Source organism: Humulus lupulus, chromosome 1, assembly GCF_963169125.1.
Source record: "Humulus lupulus chromosome 1, drHumLupu1.1, whole genome shotgun sequence".
Taxonomy (NCBI): Eukaryota; Viridiplantae; Streptophyta; class Magnoliopsida; order Rosales; family Cannabaceae; genus Humulus; species Humulus lupulus.
In genome coordinates, this window is record NC_084793.1 from 30,576,580 (window position 1) to 30,604,064 (window position 27,485).

The window sequence follows — 27,485 nt, forward strand, 5'->3', positions numbered from 1 at the left end:
GTGAAAAAGGTAGAGAAGACAATATTGGCAATGTTTGATCAATATAATGATACAACATCAAGTCTTCATCCATCGACATCTATGACTCAGCTAAAGTCAACCTCTATTGTTAGTGCTTCATCCACATTCTTCATGCCTGTTAGTGGTCGACCTAGTGTCAACAAGAAGTCACGAAATTTGCATGATGAGTTTGTGACATGGAGATTGGAGAAGGATGATGGAATGAAAAAAATGAGGTCAATAAATATTTGGAAGAGGAGCCTGAGCGGCCAAGTGAGAATTTTAATGTTTTGGGATGGTGGGCTAGTAGTGGGTGCAAGTACAAGATCTTATCACTCATGGCTCATGATGTGTTAGTTATACCGGTTACCACCATTGCTTTTGAGGCGGCATTTTCTATAGGAGGTTAAATTTTAGATCCTTTTAGAAGCTCACTAAGCCCAAGGATGGCCGAAGCATTAATTTATCTCAATAACTGGTGGAGCGGATCACATCAATCCATCATTGTTCGAGACTATATGGATGAAGAAGAAGTGCTTCAAACATTAAAGTATCTTGAGTCAGGTAGTTTATTACATTTTATGTGGATTTTCATGGTCTAACTTGCAACTAATAACTTATAAATATTTATTTTAAGTGTGTGAATGTTTTATAATCTACTATTTATTTTTTATATTAATAATATTTGTAGAGATGACCAATGATCCTACAAGTGTTGAGCCAGCTTCATCATTTGTCAATTTTCTGCCATCATCCTCATCTGCACAACAATCTAGAAATTGAAAGAATTGCTTGTAAGAATTTATTCGTGCATGCCTTTACTTAGTATGCTGTTATATATTATCCTTGATTTCTTTTCTCTAATAATTTTTTTTATTTGAATTTTGAAAGGAATGAAGGAAAGGAAGGAAAGAAAGGGCATGGACTTTCTTTGTATTTTGAATTTTCATGGACTTTATGTTTATGGTTGTAGACTTATGGATTTTATTATGGTTTTGCAGTTAACTAGTTATGTACTTTAGTTTATGGACTTTATCTTTGTTTATGGTTGTATTTTGGGACTTTGACATTTTTTATGTTTGTAATTTGTAATTTGGACTTTGTTTGTATTTTAAGTGTTTTTGGACTTTTGATTGACATTATATTTTTTAAAAAAATTTTACACTGACCCAATTTGTAAAAAAAATCAATTTGTAAAAACAAACTATAAAAATTAAAAAAAGTGTAAAAAATGGTATTTTTGCAAAATTGGGCTTTTCGGCCAAAAACCCAATAGGCCCAGCCCAACTTGAATCCAACCCGAAACCCGAAAAAACCCAAAAATTTTGGATCAGTTTCGGTACCATTTTTCTCCACCCGAAACTCGTAAAACCCGATGAACCTGAAACCCGAAAATCCAACCCGTGTGCACCCTTACCAGCAAACTGTCAAGAACAAAGAGAGAGACGGGAGTTTAATTGGGAGCACCGGTGGGGTGTCAGCCAAAGGGACTTCGACACTCAAGTCAGTCGAATTGTAACGAAAGCTTAATTGAAAGTAACAAAACTATAACGAAAATAACGATATAATGATGGATGGATGAGTAGTAGGATGGTCAGAGTGACGACAGAGACGACGGCATAATTCAACATTCGGGTCAAGTCCGGTTGGGTCAGACCTGGTTGACTAATTCAACTTGCTTGACTGGATCGCTTGGAGAGAGCAGTACTTCATTTTAGTAAGAGAGTAAAGTAAAGTAAAATGATTATTAGATGTCCCATTCTCAACCCTTGAGGGTCTTATTTATTGTTCTTCTTTTCGTTTTGTTCTCCTCTAGTCTATCTCGCCCATCTGACCCGTTCTTAGTGGTTCCCTTCGAATTTCATGGGAAGAGGGGCGTGCATTTTGACTGCTTCAATGTCCCTGACTGACTGAATGCACCCGAACTCGGGTTTGGGTACTAGCTAGCTTGTTTGGATGGCTAAGCCCATTTACATAAGTTTGGGGCCTTACTTGCTTATTGGTCCTGGCGAGCTAGTCTGGCTGACTAGATGGGCTTTAATTGTAGACAAATTTTGTCCACTACAAGAAGTAATTATTTTGCAATCATGTAATTGAAAGTAATTCAATAAAGGCTTTACTTTATTATAAATTATATTGTAATTACTAATTAATTATATTGTCATATATGACAATTATAATTCTAATGTAAAAATTACTTTATATCTAAACACACAATGTATTCTAAAATAGTGTAATTATTAAGGTAGTAATTAGATAACTTAGTATTTACACAATAATTTTGTTTAATATATACAATATTTTCTAAACATGTTCTTAATACTTTGGATTTCATTTTAGGTATATGATTTTTAATGATTAAATTGATAGAATAGTTGTGAATTAAACAAAATTCATTATCGAGCTAGACAAAATCTGGTTCTAAGTATATGTCTTCAAATGTCTTTTCATGTCTACCCCAAACAAGAATGAAAATTATATTATTTAATATATTTTACAACTTTATTACAGTTTTAAGATGAACAAACTTATTTAAATTTATTAATATAATCTTAAATTGTATTTACATTTTTTAATACAATTTTGTATTTAGATTTTTTTTAATAGATTTAGTTACTTCCCTTTAATACATGAACTAAATGCCCCACTAATTTTACTTTAGTTTCTCTTTACCAACTAAGAACATCACTCCTCTCCTCGAGTCGTTGTTGTCGTGGAGCCAAGAAATGAGTTGTGGATCTTGTACCAAGCTCAAAGTATGAATAAACATATATAAATATTTACAACTGGATGTGTTGTGTTGATCAATTGATTTTTTTCAAGTGTTAAGATAACTATTTTTTCTTGTTGTTTATGTTTCAGTTTGGAACATAACATTTTAGTATATTTTTGTTTGTAGTTTGTAATGTATCATCTAGTTCAATTTTGAGCTCTATTTGTAAACCCCAAAGTCACTTCCCCTATAGTTTTGACTCTCTTCCCCCAACCCTGAACCAAAGTAAATAATTGTTTAGAAAGGATTATAGGTATGCTTATTTAGCTTAAGTACAATAGATATACAGTTAATTTGGTGAGTAATGGAATACACTAACTATGTTGAGGAAGTTTTCAAAAGTACATTACAAAAATCATAACTGCAACTACCCAAAATAAAAGACGTGGAGGATGCCCTAGGAAACTAAGCTCGTCATGAAGCAGAATAAACCTAGTTTCAACACCCATGGAATAGAAAAATCTAGGGAACTAAGCAAAGTCTAGGGAAGCCCATGACTTGATCCTAGTAGTGCGAGAGCGAACTTGGGTTATCTCTCGAGGACTTTGAGCCTGAGGAGCCATGACCAAGTTCTTAGATCTTGAGATGCGAACGAAATCTCGAGTCATCTATACTCGGGCCTAAAGACCTAGGACACTAAGTTGGTTATGAGCGGAGTAGGCCTAGTGTCACAGGAATTCGAAGATTAAAAATCCTAGTAGTGCAAGGGCAAACTTGGGTTACCTCCCGAGGAAATTGAGCTTGAGGAGTTATGACCAAGTTCCTAAAACTCGAAATGAGAACGGAAGCTTCAGTCATCTGTACTCAGGCCCAAAACTTTGAGTTGAGAACCGTAAGGTTAATCCTAGCACTGGGAGTCAATGACCTAGGAAGCTAAGCTAGTCAGCGAGCGAAGCAACCTAAGTGTCATGGGGCCCCTAAACCAAGACCTGGGAAAGATCCCAACGTCAGAAAAATCCAAGTAATGCAAGGATAGATCTAAGGTATTCTCCCAAGGGTAGCGCACGCCCGAGGAACAAAAAACCATGTCCCAATCCTCGAGATGTTAACGAAATCCCGAGTCGTTTGTACTCATGCATAACCCCAAAATAATCACCCAGCAGTGAGAAATCCAAGTAACATGAGTGCTGACTCGAGATGTGAACGGAAATCTAACGTCGCGAGGCCCGACCTAAGGACATGAAACTCAGTTGCATGCTCCGGGGACTTGGAGCCCACAAACAACGAGTTCACAACTTCCACGTGGCGGAGGTCCGAGTAGTTGTACTCGAGGGGCAGGGCGGAAAGCCCAAAATAGCACCCTAGGGAAAGTGCACCCCAGGGCACTATTATCTCAGTAAATTTGACCTCCTACAGCGTGAGTGATTAGCACTCGAGGATACCGGATGGTTTTAAAGTTATTCCCGAGGACAACAAGCCTAGGGAGAAACACTAAATGCCCAAAGCGTCTAAACACTAAAAGGAAGATCTTCAAACTCTAAGTATAATGGACGACCTAAACCCCAAGTTGTTGGGACTCGAGGACATATGAACGTGTTAAGTGTTCCCACTTGACATCGCACTTAAAGTTAATCCCGAGGACCACAGACCTGGGGAACAACAATAAGTGCCTAAGCCTCTCCAAATACTAAGAGAAGTTGATAAATACTCAGGCTACTAAGATTAGGGGTGAACATTTGACCCACAAAAATAAAAAACCCACACAACCCGCAACTCGAAAACCTAGTTTTTGACAAAAGATGTTCATTTTGGGTCGGATTAGACCTGAACCCGAGTATGCATGGGTCGGGTTCGGGTTTGGTAAATACACATACACCGGTTCGGGTTACACCCAAAAATTATTTTAATTTTAATTCAAATTTGATGACAAAAAAATCCTAACCCCCTGCCCTTTCAAAACAATTGACCAAGGCCCAATTTGTAAAATATCAATTGAACTAAACTAACAACAAAGTTAAAAAAAAAACACATGTGAAAAGTAAAAGAAAAATTAAAAAGTGTCAAAAAATTTGTATTTTTGAAATTTTTGTTACTAATGTCTATTTTTGGCCCAATCCCACTCGAAACCCGACCCCACCCGACCCAACCAAACCCGAAACTCGAAATTACCCTAAAACTGAAAAATTTGGAGTGGGTTCGGTACCCCATTTCCCAACCTGAAACTTGCAAAACTCGAACCCGATGCACCTGAAACACGAAAATCTGACCCGTGTGCACCCCTAACTAAGATTCGAGCACAAGACCTAAGTCTAAGACTCGAGGCCCAAAAAATGTGGACGTGTTGAGGTTTTGGACTCTCGTGGCGTTACGTTACGTTGAAACTTGCAAAACTCGAACTCGATGCACCTGAAACACAAAAATATGACCCGTGTGCACCCCTAACTAAGATTCGAGCACAAGACCTAAGTCTAAGACTCGAGGCCCACAAAATGTGGACGTGTTGAGGTTTTGGACTCTCGTGGCGTTACGTTACATTGAGTGACGTGAAAACTAAGCTAAACTAGTGAGACCAAATTGCATGATTATTATATGTTAGCATGTTTATAAACAAGCAATAATGGTAAGAAAATTAGTAAAAGCTGCAAAGGTTAACAGGTATTTACAATTGAGCTCGAGGGCTCGAGCATTGAATTTTTTGTACCCCAGTAAACAAAGGCACACATGCCTACTTAAACAAAGAAAGGAAAATAAAATCATTTAGGGCCCTCGCCCGGAGGAACTTCCGCCACCACCTCGATGACATAATCCACCTTGGGAGTACGAACGATCGTCGTGGCTTCCATTTCCTGAGCTGCCTTGGTCTCTTTAGTACGGAGACACTCCTCGAGCATCATCTGCATGTTGGGCTCCTCAGTGAATGACATGTCCATGTCCTTGTTGCTTTGCCACGCCACAAACAGAGTGTCATCTGCAATCACATCGAGTCCTTCTCTAAATCCTTTACTCAGAGCCTAAAGTTCTTGGCACGAGATGTGGCGTGCACAACTTCTTCTTTGGCCCTAATAACCTTCTCCTAGACTTTAGCCAGCTCGGCGACATGAGACAAGGACTCCTCGTGACTCAGGAGGAGTTCTTCTCGAACAGCTGTGAGCTCCACCGACAACTTGTCTTTGGCCTCCTCCACGGAACGGGTTTGACTCCTGGCATCTTCTAGCAGCTTTGCGAAAGTGTCCTTAAGAGATGAAAACTTCAACTGATCTGTGGAAAGCCGAGTCTCCAACTCTAAGGCACGGGTCTTGAGATCCTCAAAGTCCTTCTGGAGCAACGAGTGCTCTACTAGTGGGACCGCGGTCTCCTTGAGTTAAGCCATCTCCTCCCGAAGCTCCTTCAGCTTGAAGGACCTCATAGTCACGATGTCCCCAAGTCGTTGGTTGAAGGTCGCATTCTGCACAAGAACAATACATATTAGCTCGACAAAAAATTAAGACAGACAAAAGGGGAGTTAAAGATGTTTGAAGCATACCCTCATGGAGATGTGGTAGCTGACAGATATCATCGAGATCTCATTGTCACTACCACAATGAGTGAATTTTCAGTAGGGCATGTCACACAAGGACCCCGCCAATCCTTGGAGCAGCTCTGCGGCGAGTAAGGTCATTCTTTCTCTGACTCTCCCTGAGAGTAGAGGTTCCATCTCCTCACAACTAGGTGGAGCAACTGGGCTCTGCAGACTGTCTTCCCATAGGTACTTCGTGAGGACTTTGAAATCCTTGTTGTATTCATCAAGACGGGCGTGGAAGTATTCGACTATCTGTCTGTGCTTTTTTAGGTCTCCTCCCTCAAAGTGTTTGAGAAAGACCACTAGGCGAGGTTTCTTGACCGAAGGATGGTCAGACACCCTAGAAGGGATTTATTTTCCCTTCCAAGAAGTCCCCTCATCTCAAGGGGGGGAGGCCTCGAGGTCAATGACCTCTTCTGTAATCATTGGCCCCGGAGGAGTGGTCAACAAGGCAGCTTCTGGGACTATGGGAGGCGCAGGAGTGGGAAGACCGGCCATCGGGACCAAGGGAATGAGCGTTGATGGCAGGGACACTGCGATCGATGCCTCCGGGGAATTTATTTGAGAAGGCCCCATCACCCTCTATCATTTCTACCTGACCAAGTTGAACAGTCCCATGTTTTCTGCGCAAATAAGCAGAAAAGGTTAGCCTTCAGAAGAAAAGAAAATAAGCTATCTATAAAAATAAGCATGCATGCAAGGCACAAAATAAATCTCCTCAGGAGCCCCACCATGATAAGGCTCTTCTAGGTGAAGAATGGAATGGGCAAACTCACAGACGAGTCGGCCCATTTCCTGTGTTTTGTTGGTGTCGTATTGACAAAACCATATCGCGTGCATGGACGTCACCTCATCCAAAGGCACGATCCCTTGGTGGTGTTTCCTCCTCTTCGGATGGCGAAGAAAAATGTCAATAAGGTCTTGGTAGTCCTGGTACTCCCCGTCGGTCCAAGGACGCTCCGAAACTTGCCCACACTCAAGGAGTGATGGCGAAAATAAGGAGTGGTCGGGGCTAATTCCCTCCCCTACGTGAAGGGTGTAGTTAACAAATATTGGGGATTTACCTTGAGGCACGGGGGATGATTTGATCCCAGCCTCGAGCTCAACTTCGAGCTCATCGTCTTCTTTTGCATCTGTTGAAGCTTGGATAGGGAGTACGCTCTCTATACGCTCCTCGTGGAGACGTTGTTCTTACTCGTATTGGGCCTTCGCCGTCGATCAAGACGATCACAAGTCCAACTCAGATAATCTTTGAGTACTCTGTTCATCTGATTCATCAAAACAACCCAGCATTAATCAAATCCACCGAAACATAACTCAGCACTCCTAATGCCCATATCTAATATAAAAACAATCATTTGCATATCCTTCACCCTGATCTTCAGCTAGTACTAACCAGATCAAAGATCCACCTTAGAGAATACCATCTTAATCAATAACTGAGCCTTTAGTTCTTACATCTCTGCTGAAGCCATTTAATACAGTGCCCTAGACCTGGTTCTGTCTCTGGCACCAATCTTATTACCAATTTATCTCTTTGTGTAAATGATAATCCTGACAAATCCCTTGAAAACTCATCCAGATTCTCACAGACTAATCCAGTCTGTCCTGTTCCCACTAGCACAGCCTAAGTGGTATCCACCACACTAGGAGTTCTATGCATCTTCCTGCAATAAATCTCTAGCTCTAAATACAGTTGTCATAAACATACAGAATCCATGCACAGTGCAAACACATACAAGGGTTTCTCACCCTCAAACTCAAGGATTACTATCCTTTCTTTACAAGCTATCATTGCCCTATACTTGGTGAACCAATCCATATTCAGGATCATATCAAAGTCAGTCATAACCAACCCTATCAAACCAACTGATGAGTACTTTTTACAATAATCTAACTCATCTCTTAAGATCACCAAAATAGTATCACAGTCTCATCACAACATAACCATGTAATCCGCATATCAAATGTATGCCTCTCTAGATGCAACAAAGAAAAGAACAACATGACACTAAATCTAGTCAGGACAATACAAAAATCTAAGCTAGAAAGCTGACCTACCACCCCTAAGGAACCAGCCTCAGTCTCAATCTCAGTCTCAGTCTCAATCTCTGACTGCATCGGAGCGAACACTCAAGCTGGAGTCGAGCTGTCCACCCCCTTTGGCTCATCCTTTCTTCACCTTGGGCAATCCATCTTGAGGTGCCCAATCATTCCACATAAGAAACATGCCTTTGCTCAGCACTCTCCCAAATGACGTTTCTTGCACCGAGTGCATGTCGGGTGAGGTTCCCAATCCTTGTCCTTGCCCATTCCAATAAATGGAGGTATCACTGTCTGAGCTCCGTGCTCTCCAGCACTCTCTTTCTCAATCTAATTTCCTGTGCTCTCTACAGCAAGAGCCTTTCCTACCACCTAAGCGTAGGTAGAGATTTCATGCACTGGGGTAACTCTAATGCCCTAAGCTATTCTGGGATTCAATCCTTGGATAAACCTTCCTTCCGAGCTACATCTGTGGGTACCATATCAAAATCAAACTTGGCCAACCCATCAAATCTATTAGCATACTCGGTTGCTGTTGCATTTCCCTGAACGGGGTTCAGAAACTCATTCATCTTAGCAGTCTTGACTGCATCACAGTAATATCTTTCATTAAACAACTACCTAAATTCTTTCCAGTCCATCACAGCTATATCTCGTGTCTGAGATACTACTTCCCACCATGTCCAGGGATCATCTCGCAATAAAAATGTAGCACAGATTATCTTATCGTGACCTACTACCCCCATACTGTCGAGGATGGAACTGATCATGCCCATCCATTGCTCATCTCTGAATAGATCTAGGCCTCCCTAAAAAACCGGAGGGTAGTATTCCTAGAATCTTCCACAAAGAAATTCCCACCTGTTCTCAACACTAGGCTGAGTAAATACTGGTGCCACTCCTGGCATAGCAAAGGAAGAGGTGCTCCCTAACAGATTTTTTTGCTATTTCAAACACCTAATCTCTTCATCTTGCCTCTGCAATCTTAATTACACATATGTAAACACCTGCTGAAAATTCTGAGGGGCAGGTGAAGAACTCAAACCCTGGCTGTAATTCCCAGCCTCAGTATAACCACCACCATGTCTCATTAACTGCCTTGGATACATATCTTCTTATTGAATTTGCAGTCAATAACTTGACCCATTAAACATGATGAGCATATTCAAAAGCCTTTCCCACGAGAACAATCTTATCACACTACATTCACAACCACTGCAGTGCTAAAAACATGCTCACAACATTCATACATCAATTCATAACCCTTGCTCTTCCAACATACATACCATGCTTCCAACTCCAGCATGCAAATAACACATTAATATATTCAATGAGCAAGTAATCATATAAGCACATCAATAATCAAGAGCCAGACTCTATCAAAATCTCATGCTCCCTAATACAATATGCAGGTAAAGCATTTACATTTTATTTAAACAGTTAAGCATATAACCACATAAATAGTTACCATACCCTAAGTGAAGCTTGTCTTTAGTGACGAGTGTACATGTCCAGCTTGTCTACAGGAACCATTAACCTTGGATCGCTCTGATACCAAGTTGTAACACCCTACTACCTAGGGACCATTACATTGTGCATTTTAAATAGTGCTAAACTCCCTAACCGAGTCATTTGTCCATAATCGTGTAACTAAATGTAATTAACAGTTTGGGGTTAAAATTTTTGGTTAAAGATACAAAGTTTCACTAAAACGTTTACTGTATACATTGGGATCCCAAAAATATATTTTAAAGGTTAATTATAATAAAATATTTACAACCAGCCAACCTAAGTGGCAAAATAGGGTTTAACCCAAGTTCCTCTTTAAACCCTCGGCCGTGGTGGTCGAGCAGCCGCATATGTACACATCGTCACCTAAGCTCTCCAACTCAAGGATGTTCCAGCTTTCTTTTGCCTTTACCTGCACCACATAGCACCCGTGAGTCGAGGCTCAGCAAGAAAACTTAAACATGCTCATAAATAGGTCATAACATGTTACTAAATCACAATAAGCATGCAGACAAGTCCAAATAAATGATTATGGGGCTCTGCGCTCTGAGGAGATGATTGTCAAGTCAATCTCTAGGGATCTGCTCCCTGAATAGATGACTAATAAGTCTATCTCTGGGGACTGCTCCCTGAATAGATGACTAATAAGTCTATCTCTGGGGCTCTACACCATAAGCCATGTGACGTTTCAGTCACCTAAGCATTTTGTCCCTGGCTCTAAGTAACTAGCCTTTAGAAAAGACAAGTGCTTTAGTTTTCTTCGACCTTGGGGTTGGTCAAGCATTTAATGCTTATGTTGATTAGATCTAATCATTTCGGCTCTGCGGTCAATACGCTTATGCCGCTCTTGACTCATAGGTTAATTCCATACGACCAGTGCCATTTCTGACTAATAAGTTAGTACCACTCATAAGTAAGCAATGCACCCATGCATATATCATATGTCAAATATCCAAATATAAGGCATTCAACATGCTTACTAAACATTCACTAGCATAATTATGATCATGCACAATTACAGAGACTCAAGCTCTGATCAATTCCATATTCATGCCATACCTTTATCACATGTATCGCATGTATCACATGCATCACATACTGGGTGCAGTTTTCTTACATTTGGTCCAAGTAGAGGTTACCAATAAACAAGCCACAAGCATGATCCTGTTTCCAAACCCCTAGTGATAACCTAGTCACAACCATAATATAAAACCTCATCAAAATAAGTAAATAAATACTTACAGACCCAAACCTAGCCTCCAGGACGTCGAATCCTACTCAACTGGGTAGTAGGATCGATCCTAGGCCCTTAGAGTTAAGATCCCATGAATAAAAACCAAATCTAGGCAAAAATGCAAAAGCCGGTCGTGACCTGGCCCAGTTTCCGCTAATTCCTCAAGTGTTCCTAACATTTACCAATTACTAAATACTTATTCGTTCCTCAATAAATCCCAAAATATTCTCTAAATTCCCCAAAATACCCCCAAGCTCCCCCGAGCCGGGCATTTAAACTCGGATGTGTCTATTTCGCTAATATGCGCACTAGGACCGTCTTGAGCCATGAACTGCAAATATATCCACATAATAATGTGGTCTCAACCAAATATCACATAAAATCACATTTATGCCCTTAATGGGTCAAAATAAAAAATATGCCCTTATAAGCAAAAAGGGCCCACATGCATATCTAATACTCATAAACATACATATAATATATTCATATAATCATATTAATCATGCATGCCACATAGTCACGCATTTAACCAATTAAACATACATATATCTAATTATGCCATCCCGGCATGCTAATCAAGGCACTAAGCCCTATTAGCAATTTTGGGTCGATACAACTATCCCCTCTTACTGAGAATTTCGTCCTCAAAATTTACCTAAATAACTTGGGATTCTTATCCCGCATTGCTAACTCAAGCTCCCAGTTCGCTTCCTCGACCTTGCTATTCCTCCATAACACTTTGACAAGATCGTCTTGTTCCGTAGAACCTTATCTTTCTTGTCTTGGACCTGAACTAGTCGCTCCTCATATGTCAAATATGTCTGCAACTCCAAATCCTCATACTTCAATACATGAGTCGTGTCTGAGACGTACTTCCGAAGCATAGAAATGTGGGATACATCATGAACCCCTGATAATGATGGTGGCCAAGCCAATCTATAGGCCACATGCTCGATCCTCTCTAGAATCTTAAAAGGTCCTATAAATCTAGGGCTTAGCTTGCCCTTTTTCCCAAACCTCCTCACCCCTCGCAGTGGTGACACTCGCAGAAACACGTGGTCCCCTACCTGGAACTCCACTTCCCTACGCTTAGGACCAGCGTAGCTTTTCTATCTGCTCTACAAAGTGAGCATTCAAGCTCGGATCTTCTCAATAGCTTCACTAGTATTCTGAACTAACTCTAATCCCAAATACTTCCTCTCACCCATCTCATCCCAATGAATGGGCGATCTACATCTCCTCCCATACAACATCTCATATGGGGCTACTCCAATCGTTGATTGATAACTGTTGTTGTATGAAAACTCAATCAACGAAAGGTTCTTACTCAAAGACCCCCTCAAAGTCCAACACACACGCTCTAAGCATGTCTTCCAATACCTGAATTGTCCTCTCAGACTGTCCATCTGTCTGAGGATGAAAGGCTGTACTGAACTTCAATTAAGTCCCCATAGCCTTCTGCAAACCACCCCAAAACTTGGAGGTGAATATAGGACCCCTGTTTGATACTATAGATTTAGGAACCCCATGGATACATACAATCTCCCTCACGTACAACTCCGCGTACTGATCTACAGTATAGGTTGTCTTCACTGGTAGAAAGTGAGCTGACTTGGTGTATCTGTCTACAATCACCCACACCGAGTCATGTAACCCCACTGTCCTGGGTAAACCTCCTGGAAAATCCATAGTAATGTCCTCCCACTTCCATTCGGGAATACCCAAAGGTTCTAGCAACCTCGATGGTCGCAGATGCTCAGCCTTCACCTACTGATAGGTTAAACACTTGGCCACATACTCCACTACGTCCTTCTTTATTCCATGCCACCAATATAATCTCCGTAGATCCTGATACATCTTCGCGGTGCCTGGATGGAGTGAGTATGGTGTGGTATGGGATTCATCCAGTATCTCTCGTCTAATACTCATAACTATTGGGACACAAATCCGACCCTTATACCATAATAAATTAGTCTCTGAAATGGAATAATCCTTAGCCACTCCGACTAAGACATTCCCTCTAACCTCCTACAACTGTATATCATCCATCTGACCCTCTCTTATCCTCTCTAGAAGGGTAAAATGTAATGTAACATTGGCCAACCGACCCACAACCAGCTCTATCCTTGCTCTAGCCATCTTTTCTACTAACTCCTTTGATATATGTGTAGAGCTAAATAACTATCCCGAGCCCCTCCGGCTCAAGGCGTTTGCCACTACATTGGCTTTCCCTGGGTGGTAAAGGATATCACAATCATAGTCATTTACCAATTCCAGCCAACGTCTCTGCCTCATATTCAAGTCCTTCTGGGGGAAGAAATACTTCAAGCTCTTATGATCAGTGTATATCTCGCACTTATCTCCATACAAGTAATGTCGCTTTCAGTTCGAATACCATCGCTGCCAACTCTAGATCATGGGTAGGGTACCGCTGCTCATACTCCTTCAGCTATCGTGATGCATAAGTATTAAGCCTCTCATTCTACATCAACACGCATCCTAATCCTAATCTCGATGCGTCACAATAAACTACGAACTTACCTCCCTCTAAAGGGAGACTCAAAATAGGAGCAGTAATCAGTCGTCACTTCAGTTCCTAGAAGCTATTCTCACACTTGTCTGACCAAACAAACTTCATATTCTTCCGTGTCAATTCTGTCATTGGTGTAGCAATCTTCGAGAACCATTCCACAAATCGTCTGTAATACCCTGCTAATCCAAGGAAACTCCTAACCTCTGAGGCGTTCCTTGGCCTCGACCAACCTCTCACTACCTCTACCTTAGCTGGTTCTACCTTAATCCCATCCTCACCAACAATGTGTCCAAGGAATGTCACTTCTGGTAGCCAGAACTCGCACTTCTTAAACTTGGCATACAACCGATGCTCTCTCAATCTCTGCAATACCTATCGAAGATGTTGCTCATGCTCTGCCTCTGAATTGGAGTAAACCAAGATGTCGTCGATGAAGACAATTACAAACTGATCCAAGAAGTCTTTGAACACCCTATTCATCAGATCCATGAATGTTGTTGGGGCATTGGTCAGACCAAATGACATGACCAAAATCTCATAATGCCCATACCTCATTCGGAAGGCCGTCTTCGGTATGTCCTCATCCTTGATCCTCAGTTGGTGATAACCAGAACGAAGATCAATCTTTGAGAATACCGTCTTTCCCAGTAGCTGATCGAACATGTCATCGATCCTTGGTAAGGGGTGTTTGTTCTTGATGGTCAACTTGTTCAACTCTCTGTACTCTATACACATTCTCAGAGTCCCATCCTTCTTCTTCACAAACAAAACCAGAGCACCCCATGGCGAGAAGCTAGGTTTGATAAACCCCAAATCAAGAAGCTCTTGCAATTGTATCTTTAACTTCTTCATTTCTGCTGGAGCCATCTTATATGGCGCCCTTGACAGTGGCTCTGTAGTTGGCACTAACTCGATGATGAACTAAATCTCCTCGTGTAGCGGCAGTCCTGATAAATCCTCGGGAAACACATCCAAGAACTCGCGTACCAATCTAGTCTCTCCCAGCCCCGCTGGCATAACTCTGGTGATATCCACCACGCTAGCTAGAAAACCTATACAACCTCCCTGTAGTAGGTCCCTAGCCCTCAATGCTGATATCATGGGTATGTGGGGTCCATGCACAGCACCCATGAAAACAAAGGGATCCTCACCCTCAGGTTCAAAGGTCACCATCTTCTTCCTACAATCTATAGTAGCCCCAGATCTAACCAGCCAATCCATCCCTAGGATCATATCAAAATCATCCATACTCAACTCGATCAAATCTATTGATAGTTCTCTACTACCTTCCATCACTGGTAGTGCTCTAATCCATCTCCTAGAAACTACCAGTTCCCATGTAGGCAGTATAGTCCCAAACCCCGCAGTATAATACTCACTAGGTTTACACAATCTATCAATTACCTTACTAGAAACAAACAAATGTGTAGCACCAGAGTCAATCAATATAGTATATGAAGAGCCAGCGCTAGAAAACAGACCTGTCACTACCGAGGGACTAGCCTCGGGCTCTGCCTGCGTCAAGGTGAAAACTCGAGCTGGAGTCAAGCTGTCCACCACCCCGCACAGATAACAAGCCTTTGCCCGACATTCGCCCGAATGGCGCTTCCTGCATCTCATGCACTCTGGGTAACTTCTCCATGCTTCAGCGCCTCCCTGGCGGCCACCCTGAGCACCCCGATCCCTCCTATCAGGACCAGTAGTGGTTGAAGTGTCATGGGTCTTCCTCTTCAGATCACTGGGGCCGCCGCCCCTCCCAGACCCTGTTGTAGGGGTGCACACGGGTTGGGTTTTCAGGTTTCAGGTGCATCTGGTTCTGGTTTTGCAGGTTTCGGGTGGAGGAAAGTGGTACTGAATCTGGTCCAAATTTTTTAGGTTTTGGGGTGATTTCAGGTTTCGGGTTTGGTCAAGTTTCGGATGGGATTGGTCCAAAAATGGGCTTTGGGCCAAAAATGGGCCTTGGAATTATTTTTTCAAAAATACCATTTTTTGACACTTTTTGAATTTTTTTTACTTTTCACATGTTTTTTTTAACTTTGTTGTTAGTTTGGTAATGTTAATTTTTTACAAATTGGGTCTTGGTAATTTTTTTTAATTATGTTCGGGTTCGAGCTACACCTGAACCCGTGTGCCCGTAATTTCAAAATCTGAACCTGACCCGAACCATGTCGGGTTCGGATAGGATTTCACCCGAATTTGATGGGTTTTGCAAAAATTTGGGTTGGTCGGGTCGGGTTTGGTTGGGTTTGCGGGTTTTTCGGGTCAAATGTTCAGCCCTACCCTGTGGCATGGAGGCGCTGCCCTGCGAACATCTCGTCTTGCAGCGCTTTCCCTCCAGATCTTATTCTCTGCCTCTTCAGCAGTAAAAGTCTTCTCAACAGCCTGAGCATAGGTTGTCTGCCCAAGTACCGATGTAATCCTCACATCCCGGGCTATCATAACATTGAGCCCTCAAACGAACCTGTCCTGCCTGGCCGCATCTGTAGGCACTAAGTCTGATGCAAACTTTTCCAACCTATCAAACTTCAGGACATACTCTACAATTATCATGCTACCCTGTACCAACCCCATGAATTCATTCACCTTTATTTCCCTGATGCCAACATTGTAATACTTCTGGTTAAACAGATCTCTGAACCCATCCTAACTCAAGGTAGAAATATCCATGGTCTGTGATGCCACCTCCCACCAAATACGGGCATCCTCCCTAAGCATATAGGTGGCACAGGCCACCCTGTCATTACCTTCCACCCTCATGAAATCCAATATGGAAGTAATCATACTCATCCATTGTTCAACTTTAAGTGGATCTGGTCCTCCCTCAAAGGTTGGAGGATGCTGTCTCCTGAACTGCTCATAAAGTGGCTCCCACCTGTTCCCAACCTCAGGTGGCTGTACAACTGGTACCATAGCAGGTGGCACAACAGAGGCAGCACTCCCTGACGGAGCCTGCTGTCTTAGAAGGCGAATCTGCTCTTTTTGACCCTGTAATCGGGCTTGCATATCAGCAAGTATCTGTTTCCAGTTCTCAGGGACTGGTGGAGGGCTTTAGCCCTGGTCATCATCTCTAGCCTTGGACCCTACGTTGGCTAGTCGTATTGATCACCTTGGACGCATAGCTATCCAAGTTTATCTGCAATCAATGACTCGGCAGTCAGACAATGATGACAGTTTAACAGTCTTTCCATAGTCCACCATTGAAACTTAACCAGCAATATGCAATCAAGATGCAAACAAGCATTTAAATATTCATTCACATGTAGCAGCAATGCTAATAAGCATGCCTCATTATAATCACACAGCAATGAAGGGCCAGGCCCTATCAGTATCTCATGCTCCCTAATAATCATACAGATTAAAACATTTACATTTCATTTAAGCATTTAAGCATGCAGTCACATATATACAGTTACCAAATCTAGAGTCAAACTTGTCTTTAACGACGAGTGTACATGCCCAGCCAGTCTTCAGGAACCCTTAAACCTAGACCGCTCTGATACTAAGTTGTAACGCCCTAGATAACCAAGACCATTACACTGTGTATTTTAAAATAGTGCAAGACTTGCTAATCAAGTTGTTTGAAAAAATAATGTGTTCCTAAAGTCAACTATTAGGTTAGGGTTAAAAGATTTTGATTATAAACAGTTATTTTTCATTAAAATAGATGTTTGGTACATGAGATCCCAAAAACAGGGTATCAATGACAATTTACAACCCTCAAAAGTTTAATACAATCAAAAGCCACTCTAATGACAAAATACAACTTTTAGGGCTCTGCTCTATACTTTCCCTCGACCATGGCAGACGTGTAGCTGACTATGTACACCTCGCCCCCAGAGCTCTCCAACTCATGGTTGGTCTAGTTTTCCTTTGCCTTTACCTGCACCACATAGCACCCGTGAGCCAAGGCTCAGCAAGAAAACCATAAGCAGTAAGCGCATATAACAACACTAATATTCAATCAGTTTAGTCATTTAACAGAATTCAAGCATATAACTAAACAATATTAAACACACCATCTCAAACACGCATCGTAACCAATTACACAACTGCTCAGGGTTGGCACACTTGGGCCAAGCCCTCAATTTATTTAGCTAACCCCGGCTCGCTTAGGCCGAGCTACGTTCAGTACACTTATCATCAGCCCTAACACTTTTAGGTCGTTCATTCTCATATACATAACAATCGTATAATCACACAATACACATATCCAGTTATTGGGAACCCCAGTCCCATTCACAACCACAAGGGTGCAGTCTTCTTACCTCAAATCCCGAGCGAAGAATACAGAACGGTCCCGAGCACGATCCTCAGTCCTGAGCCTTGGTGATAAACATAGTCACAATGTCAATGGGTAACCATCAATTTCTAATCCAAATAAATACTTAGGAAACAATAGCTAGCTTCCGGGACCTCGATTTCTACTAAACCGAGTAGTAGAAATCATCCCGAGCCTTTAGGTTTGAATTCCCGAGCCTCCCCGAACCTTAAAACTTATTTCCCCTTAATTCCCCATTGCGGGTCGCGAATTGCCCTTGAGGGCTGCGACCCGCCCCTTAGACAGAGGCTCAATCCCCCTCTGATAGGGGACACGGACCGCGACCTGCTCTCCCTCGAGTCGCGACGCGCCTGGCGAACAAAGGCTCCCAGCCTCCAAAATTCATGCGGGTTGCGGCGCCTAAAGAACAGGGCTGCGAACCGAGCCCCTAAACCCAAAAAACCATCCTTTTCTCAACGTTTTCCACAAGTCCAACCTCAAATTCCCATCTCAAACTAGCAGCCAAACTCAAATTCAAGCCCATAATCCCTATCCTTAAACCCCAAACATATCAACTAACCTAAAACCATTTTCTTGCACCATCAAACACTCAAATCCAGCTAACAAACTAAAACTCATGCAAACTCTAAGTTTAACATATTTTCAACAGAATTAGAGATAATAGCTTGAATTCTTACCTCAAGTTGCAGCATAATTCCTGAACAATATCTTTGGATGATCCTAGCTTGATCCCCCTGGGTTTCCACAGCTGAATTCCCAGCCCCACTTCCTGAGTTTTTTCCCTTCTTCTAGCTTCAAGGCACAATGAGAGAGATGGAGAGAGAGAGTGAGTATGTGTAGGGGAGTGAGAGAGAGCTGAGAGTATAGAATTCTTGGGTGGTTTCTAGCTAAGTCTAGATTTACCCCCACTGAGTTAATCTTTAACTCAAAATGACCAAACTACCCCCCTTGGGTCACTTAGTCTTTTAGTTTGTTCTATGGGTAAAACAGTATTTTCCCCGGTTCCCACTAATTCCTCAAGTGTTCCTAACATTTACCAATTAATCTAATTAATCTCATCGTGTCCAGTTAATCACTAAATACTTATTTGCTTGTCAATAAATCCCAAGATATTCTCTAAATTCCTAAAAATATCCCCAGGCTCCCCCAAGTCGGGCATTTAAACCCTGCTGTGACTATTTCGCTAGTCCGCGCACTAGGACCGTCTCGAGCCATGGACTGCAAATATATCCACATAATAATGTGATCTCAACCAAATATCACATAAAATCACATTTATACCCTTAACGTGCCAAAATCACAAATATGCCCTTATAAGCAAAAATGGTCCACATGCATATCTTAATACTCATAAACATGCATATAATATATTCATATAATCATATTAATTATGCATGCCACATAGTCACGTATTTAACCAATTAAGCATCCAAAACGATGATTTTTCGATGCAAAATCGATGGTGTTTCGATGCTATTGCGATGTAATCATGAAATCGTGATTTTTTGCAAAAACAATGTATTTTCGATGCAATTTCGGTGCTTTGCACTGAAATTTGACGAAAACTTTGGTGGTTCATTTGTTTTCACTCAAATGTCTGTTTCATATGATTTTTTTTTTAATTTTGATATTTTTTCGAGATCTATAAGATTAGAATGAGAGATAGAGTGACAGAGTGAGAATGAGAGATATTAGAGAGAGAGTTCGGATTGATAGAGAAAATGAGTATTTGAATATTAAATGTATTTTTGTCTAAAAAAAATTGAAATTGTTAAATTTCCCATTTTAAAACTTTCAATAAGTTATGATACATATAACATGAAATTTACCATTTTATATTTACAACTGGGACCTAAAACTTGTTGAAATAACAAAACTTGATGACTTTTATTCCATCCTTATCAATTTTAGACTCGAGGAAGAAAAAGTCCAAGCTTTAACCATGGCTTCTCTCTCAGCTACTACCACCGGAATCCTCAAATCCCCATCGTCTTCTTCTCCGATAATCCTACTCAAATCTCATCAATACCCACAATTCATATCGGTGAAACAACGTGGTCTAACCTCTCAAAACAAGACCATCTCAAAAACAGCAATTGGAGCTTCGAACCCAAGCGCGCCGATTGGTCCTTCTTCTTCTACTTCGCCAGGACTTTATTCTGCCCAGAAATTCGAACTCACAGCTCAAAACGTTGACTTGGTTCTCGAGGACGTACGACCTTATCTCATTTCTGACGGTGGCAACGTCGATGTCGTGTCCGTCGAAGATGGTGTCGTTTCTCTCAAACTTCAAGGTGGGTCTCGCTTCTTTTCATCTATATATGCTTGGTTTCACTTAATAAAGCCTTAAAATCATAATTTTTCGACCAATTCAAGAAATTATGGTTCATCAAGTTTTATAATATAAATACAACTTGTATTAAGCTCCAATTCCAAGAGATTGTACTTGAATTGCAATTATTGAATGTTACATTGTGTAATTTGAGCTAATTTTATTTCAAGTGCAAGTATTTGGTTGACAGTATGGTTATCATTATATTTTATTTCTCTCTTTAGCCATGGAAGTAGGATAGAGTATGCACATAGGAATAATTTCTATTTTATGAGATTTTTTTCTGTCTATATATCAATATATGTTCAACTATGTACAGTTACTGTCTGAAGTGTGATATATATATGTGAAAGTCACATTTGAATTGCCTAATTTAACTTTGATTGAGAATAATTTTCAGTTTTTTGTTTCCTTTGATTCTATATGTAACCGCAGATAATGAGGTAAGTAATCTGCTAGATAAGCTGGTATGATAGATTGGAAGTTGAGTGTGTTTATTTACCATGATTAATATAGCTCGAAGTAAAAGTTGCATAATAGTTAATACTAAAAAAGTTCTAACGAAAGCTGGAAAAGATGACATGGTGGTGATTTTGGTTTCATTGCGATGAATTTACGGTTCTTATTGACTGAGACTATGCCAGTACTGAAAAATGATAAATAGGGGCATGCGAAAGTTGTCCTAGCTCTACAACAACCATGACAATGGGGATTGAACGTGTACTAAAAGAAAAGTTTGGAGACACGCTTAAGGAAATCCGCCAAGTCTATGATGAAGAGGTGAAAGAGACAACTGCTGAGGTGAGTTAAGTTAGTGCTTTGAAAATGAGGAACAAAACCTTATAGTACTGAGGGGATGTTTTTGGTGAAAAATTGAATCTGAAATGGCTGCATTTACAGGCGGTGAACCGGCATCTTGACATTTTGAGACCAGCCATAAAGAACTTTGGTGGAAGCGTGGAAGTCTTATCTGTTGAAAATGGGGATTGCTTTGTTAACTATGTTGGCCCCGAGTCGATTGGATCTGGTGTCAAAGCTGCAATTAAGGAGAAGTTCCCTGATATTGTAAACGTTGTGTTCAAACAGTAGACTTTTCTCTTTATTAGAAGATCTGAGCAAATTACTTGTTCTACATTGTCACCATAAGTAAATATTGCATTTATTTTTGGATAAAATTTTGGGAACATTACTCTGTTATTTACATACATTTTTCCTTTGTAGATGATTATGTCAAGACATATAATAGCTCTTTTCACATTATGTATACATACATTCATGAAAAATGAGATCAACAGACTCAACCCTGGGTGAATTCTCTTCCAGCTTCAGATTTTGTTTTGTTTCAAAATACATGGAATTTGGCTTAAGACTTTGAACAATGTTAAGAGTCTCCCTCATTAACTTGATCAGCAGCAGTTAACACTGATTTCAGCCATCGAGAGAAATTGATCAAAAATATGGTGTAAGCAAAATAGCAAGTGATTGTCCAGCTGACGAGTCCCTGCATTCAAGAAATTACAGAAACTCTAATATTTCCTTATACAGATAATTTGATGTGTTTGGATGCTAGTGCTACCATTTACCTGGCCAAAGATGTTAATGTTTGGCTGTGGATAATACCAGAGGTGGAAGAGCCTGCATGAGGTGGAGTGAAAAGGAACACAATCACAACCCATTTAAGCACACAATTAAGAGAGTGAAATGACATGGTTGGTTGCTTACTTCATTAACGGAGTCTCAGCTAGTGGGCAACCGATTCCAACAATGCATGCCAGGGTGAACCCCAACAGTGTTCTGTCCAGTGATAGCCATAGCAACTCAGCTAATCCGAACAATATGTAGGCCTCAGTGTTGTATGCAACTCCAGCTTTGTACATTTCAGCGCTTAGTTCTATAAATACCACAAGTGCTCTGCCTCCAATTCAAAGTGTTGCAGGCAAAAATAAAAATAATGAATGGCTGAAAGCTAATCACATTTTAAAGAGTAAGATCTTGAGAAACTCACATCAAAGAAACAGCTGCTTTCTTTTGGATACCATCTTTTGAAATCTTTGAAGAGCCCCTTTCATCCAAGTAGAGTTGAAGCAACCCAATAGTGCAATAGAATGAACCAAGGAGAAAAGGAACCTATTACAACAGATGGAGCAGTGCAAGCATTAAATATTGAAACAAAGAAAACACATATATATTGCTTTAAAAAGGTTGCATTTTTCACCCAGATATTTGTATGGAGTGGGCCAATGATAATGGCTCCATTGTCATACACCACAAGATCTACCCTTGAGTGAAGCCCATCGAGCAAGGGACCCAAGAAGAAACCTGAACCAAAGAGGGTCACTGTGATTGAAGGCCAAGCTTTTCTGAGGCTTCTTCTCTCCTGTTTTCTTAGGCTGCAGTAGGCTCCTCTACCCAGAAAAGGCTTAGACTTCACATTGTTGGGTGACCTATGTAGAAAGCAAGAGGATTTTAACAAAACCATCGAATGGTGCATGGTTTCACAATTCACATGCACACTTGACACTCTCATATATTTCTCTACTATAGATAAAAATGTGAGATATATATCTCTACTATATATATATCATATAAATATATATGTACTGTTGAATATATCTAACCATTAGTGGTGTTAGTAGTCTTTGCTTGAGTCCACGTGATGATAAAATTTATGTGGTGCGAGTTTATGTGGTATGTATTTTATAATAATGTACTTTATTTTATAATAAGATTTTCAAAATGTCCTACTTGTTTATTTTATTTGCTTAATGTACTTTATTTTATAATATGATTTTCAAAATGTCCTACTTGTTTATTTTATTTGCTCTTCATTAATAAGTGTAGTAATAAAAAACATCGGTAATAAAATAGATATTATAAAATAAAAATAACTTTCTTTCTCTTTTATCTTTTGTGTGTCGTATCTCCTCCGTATTTTAATATAAAATTTAAGATTTTTTTCAGCTGCAATACTCATATTTTACGCTTTGTAATACTTAGGTCCAAAAATTAATTTTGTATCACATAAGTCCTCAATATTTTCAAATAGTATAATTTAAGTCACTAAATACAATTTTTATTTATTTTTTCTTTCAAAATACATAAATAAAATACAGAAAAAGGTGCATTAATCTTAAGAAAAATTGGACCATTTAATTTTTGACAATGCCAAACATGACACTGAGTTTATTTTTTATTTTTATGACATTTTAAAAAATATTTAATAGTTTTACAAATTAAATTTATTTTTCATTAATAAAATTCTTACTTATATTTTTTTAATATTAATAAATGAATTATTACGAGAGTATCAATATTTATCATGTACATATTTATTTTTATTTTGTAATATTTTTATGTAATGCAACTTATAACAAAACATATATATATGTGTGTGTGTGTTATCCCTGTTTTTCTCCTGTGACACGTGACATGACCCAATGGGTCCGTGAGCCATTTTAAGAGGTCTGGGCCCATCCTGAACCTGGTGAACGGGGAAGGATGAAACCCCAGATAACCCAAGCACCATCGAGGCCAACAACATTCAATCGGGACTAAGATGCAGGCTCGACTCATCTTCCTGGCCTCGACCAACCTACATCCTCCGGGATGCCAATTGAGGTGGTAGACTAACTGGTTGATGGAAATAGACCTTATCAAGAATCCAGGGAGATACTCAGTGTCATGATGTCCATCTTGGCAAATGAACTCGAGTCCTAGTGAACAAACCAGGACTCCGGTAAACGAATTGGACATTAGTAAACAAACTCGGACCAGACTTCCGGATAGGGCAAGCCTACCTTTTCCCAATGCTGGCCGTCCCCATGAAATCTGGCAGTTGGTCTCCTCAACTAATCTGTAGAGGAGGGTACGCACGGAACATACAATGTTCCTAAGAAATAGTACTACCACTACTCTGACAGATCCTGTCCCAGGATCCCCTTAGAAGCCCATGCAGACCAGTCTGTGCTAATGTATAATGGGCAGCTGTAAGGCTTGGCCACGCCTGAGCCAGCCCAATGGGCCCAGATTAACTACATTTTATTATGTAACATTCTTTGTATTATGGCTCCATTAACGAGAAAACTGTGATTACATCCCTATTGGGACCGGATTAATCCGGCCCAAGCCCACTGCACTTGATTGCCTATAAATAGGGACAGTTGTGCCCTGTAGCAGGGATCCTAAATTTTCTCTTGTAAGCACATCCTCTGCTAAAACTTGTATAAAACTCCATTGTCAAAAACTCTCTAAAGCCTAATACTATTGACTCGTGGACTAAGACTCATTAACGCCCCAACCACGTAAAAACTGTGATTGTTCATCTCTAATTCTTTTTAGCTCTTACTTCTTAATATATTTCTAGTTTCCGAAAAACTTGGTAAACATTTTGGTGCGTTCATTAAGAGCTGAAGGAAGCTTGAATCATTCTCGATCATCTGTGAAAATGGTGAACACTATGCATACCGTGTTTGATCTTGCTCACCACCAACAACAAGACATTGGAGAGCCATTGCCTAACCAATCGTTTCCTCAAGACCAACCCGAGGACACTCCTTATCAGGGGCCTCTTCCCGATGCTTCCCAGAACTTCAGAGATGGGGGTGACTACGATGAAGGTTATTACGAGGAAGATGAAGGGGAATATAAGGATCACGAGGCCGAAGACACTGTTGATCCCGACGAGAATGATATGGATCCTGAACAAGAGGATCCAGAGGTGGCCCGCCTGAGACAACAGATCTTGGATCAAGAAGCTAGGACAGCTGAACAAAAAGAGGCTACTCGCCAAATGCAAGAGTCCCTCCTAGCCCTTCAGGCCTTTATTGCTGCCCAAGGATTGGCAGCCAATCCTTCAGTCGTTCCTCCTCCAGGAATGCAGCCGCTTGTTCCACCTATTAGGACTGGCATGCCCAATGACGCTAGCCCTATTGATAACCTAGTCACAACCATAATATAAATCCTCATCAAAATGAGCAAATAAATACTTCTAGACCCAACCCAAGCCTCCGGGACGTCGAATCCTACTCAACTAGGTAGTAGTATCAATCCCAGGCCCTTAGAGTTAAGTTCCCACGACTAAAAACCAACTATGGGCAGCCAACCTCCTCCTTCTTCAAGCCTGGGCCGCGGCCCAACCACGAACCCAGCCATAAACCTCATTTTTTCCATTTAAAAACCTTCCAAAAACCTATCCAAACATCTCCAAATTCCAAAATCAAAGTTTCCAAACATCCTAATTATCCAATACCAATAAAACCCAAGCTTCAATTCACTCAAAAAGTCACCCAAAAAAAATCCAATCCAAACTTAAAAACATTAAAACTTAGAACTTAAAACTTGAATTACCTCCGATTGAGCGTTTTCCAACTAAATCCTTCGGCTAAAAAGCTTCTAATCTTCTCTAGAATCGCTATGGCCCTACTGGTTCTTAATACTCTTTCTTGACTTGCTAACATGTTTAGAATTTTGTCGCGTATTCCACTACGTCCCTCTCCATTCCAGGCCACCTAATATAAAACTTTCAAACTCTGTTACATCTTCACGATGCCTGGATGAAGAGAATAAGAGGTAATATGATATTCATCCAGAATCTCCCATTTAATCCTAGTGTCCATTGAATTCCAAATCCGATCCTTATACCACATTAAACTCATATATGACACTATATAGTCCTCAGCTAATCCAGCTAAGACATTCCCCTCAATATTCCTATCTATGGTTCACTTAACTGTTTTTCCTTTAATACTCTCTACCAGAGTAACTCAAACATAATGTTGGCCACTGTAACGCCCTAAACTCCAGGGACCGTTACGGTGAGCATTTTAAACAGTGCTAATCGAGTCATTTGGCCATAATCGTGTAACTAAGTATGATTAGCAGTTTAGGGTTAAATTTTTTGGTTAAGATACAACTTTTCACTAAAACGTTTACCATATACATTGGGATCCCAAAAATATGAATTTAAAGGTTAATTACAACAAAAGATTTTCAACTAGCCGACCTAAGCGGCAAAGTAAGGTTTAACCCTAGTTCCTCTTTCAACCCTCGGCCGTGGCGGTCGAGCAGCCACATATGTACACATCATCACCTAAGCCCTCAAACTCAAGGATGGTCTAGCTTTCTTTTGCCTTTACCTGCACCACATAACACCCGTGAGCCGAAGCTCAGCAAGAAAACTCAATATGCTCATGAATAGTAATAACATGTTACTAAATCATAATGAGCATGCCTAGCAATAATAGCCCTATTAATGCATGCAAATAAGTTCAGATAATGATGGGAGATCCTGCCCTCCTGTGTGGATGACTATCAAGTCAATCCTAATCAGATGAGTGATTAACACTTTGAGGTTCTGATAACCATGCTGGAGCTTATAGCCCAAATCTAATGAGTGATTAACACTTTGAGGTTCTGATAACCATGCTGGGGCGTGTAGCCCTAATCAAATGAGTGATTTAAGACTTTGAGGTTCTGATAACCATGCTGGAGCGTATAGCCCTAATCAGATGAGTGATTTAACATTTTGAGGTTTTGATAACCCTACTGGGGCTTAAAGCCCATAGCCATGTGACAATGCAGTCACCTGGGCCTTTTGGCCGACTAGCAATTATACTAGACAAGCGCTTATAGTTTTCATCGAACTTGAGGTCAGTCCGGCATTAATGCTCATGATGAGTCATTCAATGCTGATTTCGATTAGATCTAATCTTTTCGACTTGCATTAAGCACACTAAAACCATTCTTGACTCTTAAGCAAATACCATACGATCAGTGCTTAGTATTACTGCTGAACTTGACTAATGAGTCACAGCTTCACAGTTAATAATGACACCATTGCCGATTTCTTACTCATGGGTTAGTGCCATACACAAGTAAGCAATGCAACCAGGCATATATCATATGTCAAATATCCAAATGTAGGGCATTCAACATGCTTACTTAAAAATCACTAGCATAATTATGATCATGCACAAACACAGAGACTCAAGCTTTGATCAATCTCATATTCAACATTCATATCATGCCCTAATCACATGTTTCTCATGCATCACATACTGGGTGCATTTTTCTTACCTTTGGTCCAAGCACATGTTACTAATGAACGGGCTACAAGCACGATCCTGATTCCAAGCCCCTAGCGATAACCTAGTCACAACCATAAATGGTGTTTCAATAAGTTCAAGTTCTAAAACCCAATCCCGGGACCAATCCCACGCTTTCGGGACCTCTAATTCCACCAAACAAGGTGGTGGAATCATCCCCCGAGCCCTCGGGTAAAAACC

At 40.6% G+C, this 27,485-nt stretch overlaps 2 protein-coding genes across 2 annotated transcripts; one reads left to right on the forward strand and one right to left on the reverse strand.

Annotated features, from left to right (window-relative positions):
• The first annotated feature begins 19,716 nt into the window (after positions 1–19,716).
• On the forward strand, positions 19,717–21,530 carry LOC133790390 (nifU-like protein 1, chloroplastic). Its single transcript, XM_062228008.1, has 3 exons — positions 19,717–20,164; positions 20,867–21,003; positions 21,103–21,530. Exons 1-3 carry the CDS (start codon positions 19,813–19,815, stop codon positions 21,289–21,291), a joined length of 678 nt encoding a protein of 225 aa, XP_062083992.1. The 5' UTR covers positions 19,717–19,812; the 3' UTR covers positions 21,292–21,530.
• LOC133790379 (uncharacterized) lies at positions 21,425–22,749 on the reverse strand. The gene is made up of 5 exons (XM_062227994.1): positions 22,418–22,749; positions 22,208–22,329; positions 21,925–22,113; positions 21,786–21,837; positions 21,425–21,703 (listed from the first exon to the last, which is right to left on the reverse strand). Exons 1-5 carry the CDS (start codon positions 22,727–22,729, stop codon positions 21,584–21,586), a joined length of 795 nt encoding a protein of 264 aa, XP_062083978.1. The 5' UTR covers positions 22,730–22,749; the 3' UTR covers positions 21,425–21,583.
• Positions 22,750–27,485: the final 4,736 nt, after the last annotated feature.

Coding starts and splice junctions, on each gene's coding strand:
- LOC133790390 (XM_062228008.1), top strand. CDS start 19,813: ATGGCTTCTCTCTCAGCTACTACCACCGGAATCCTCAAATCCCCATCG. Junction 20,165..20,866: donor CGTTTCTCTCAAACTTCAAG/GTGGGTCTCGCT, acceptor AATGATAAATAG/GGGCATGCGAAAGTTGTCCT. Junction 21,004..21,102: donor TGAAAGAGACAACTGCTGAG/GTGAGTTAAGTT, acceptor CTGCATTTACAG/GCGGTGAACCGGCATCTTGA.
- LOC133790379 (XM_062227994.1), bottom strand. CDS start 22,729: ATGAGAGTGTCAAGTGTGCATGTGAATTGTGAAACCATGCACCATTCG. Junction 22,330..22,417: donor CACTCCATACAAATATCTGG/GTGAAAAATGCA, acceptor CTGTTGTAATAG/GTTCCTTTTCTCCTTGGTTC. Junction 21,838..21,924: donor GCTGAGACTCCGTTAATGAA/GTAAGCAACCAA, acceptor CACCTCATGCAG/GCTCTTCCACCTCTGGTATT.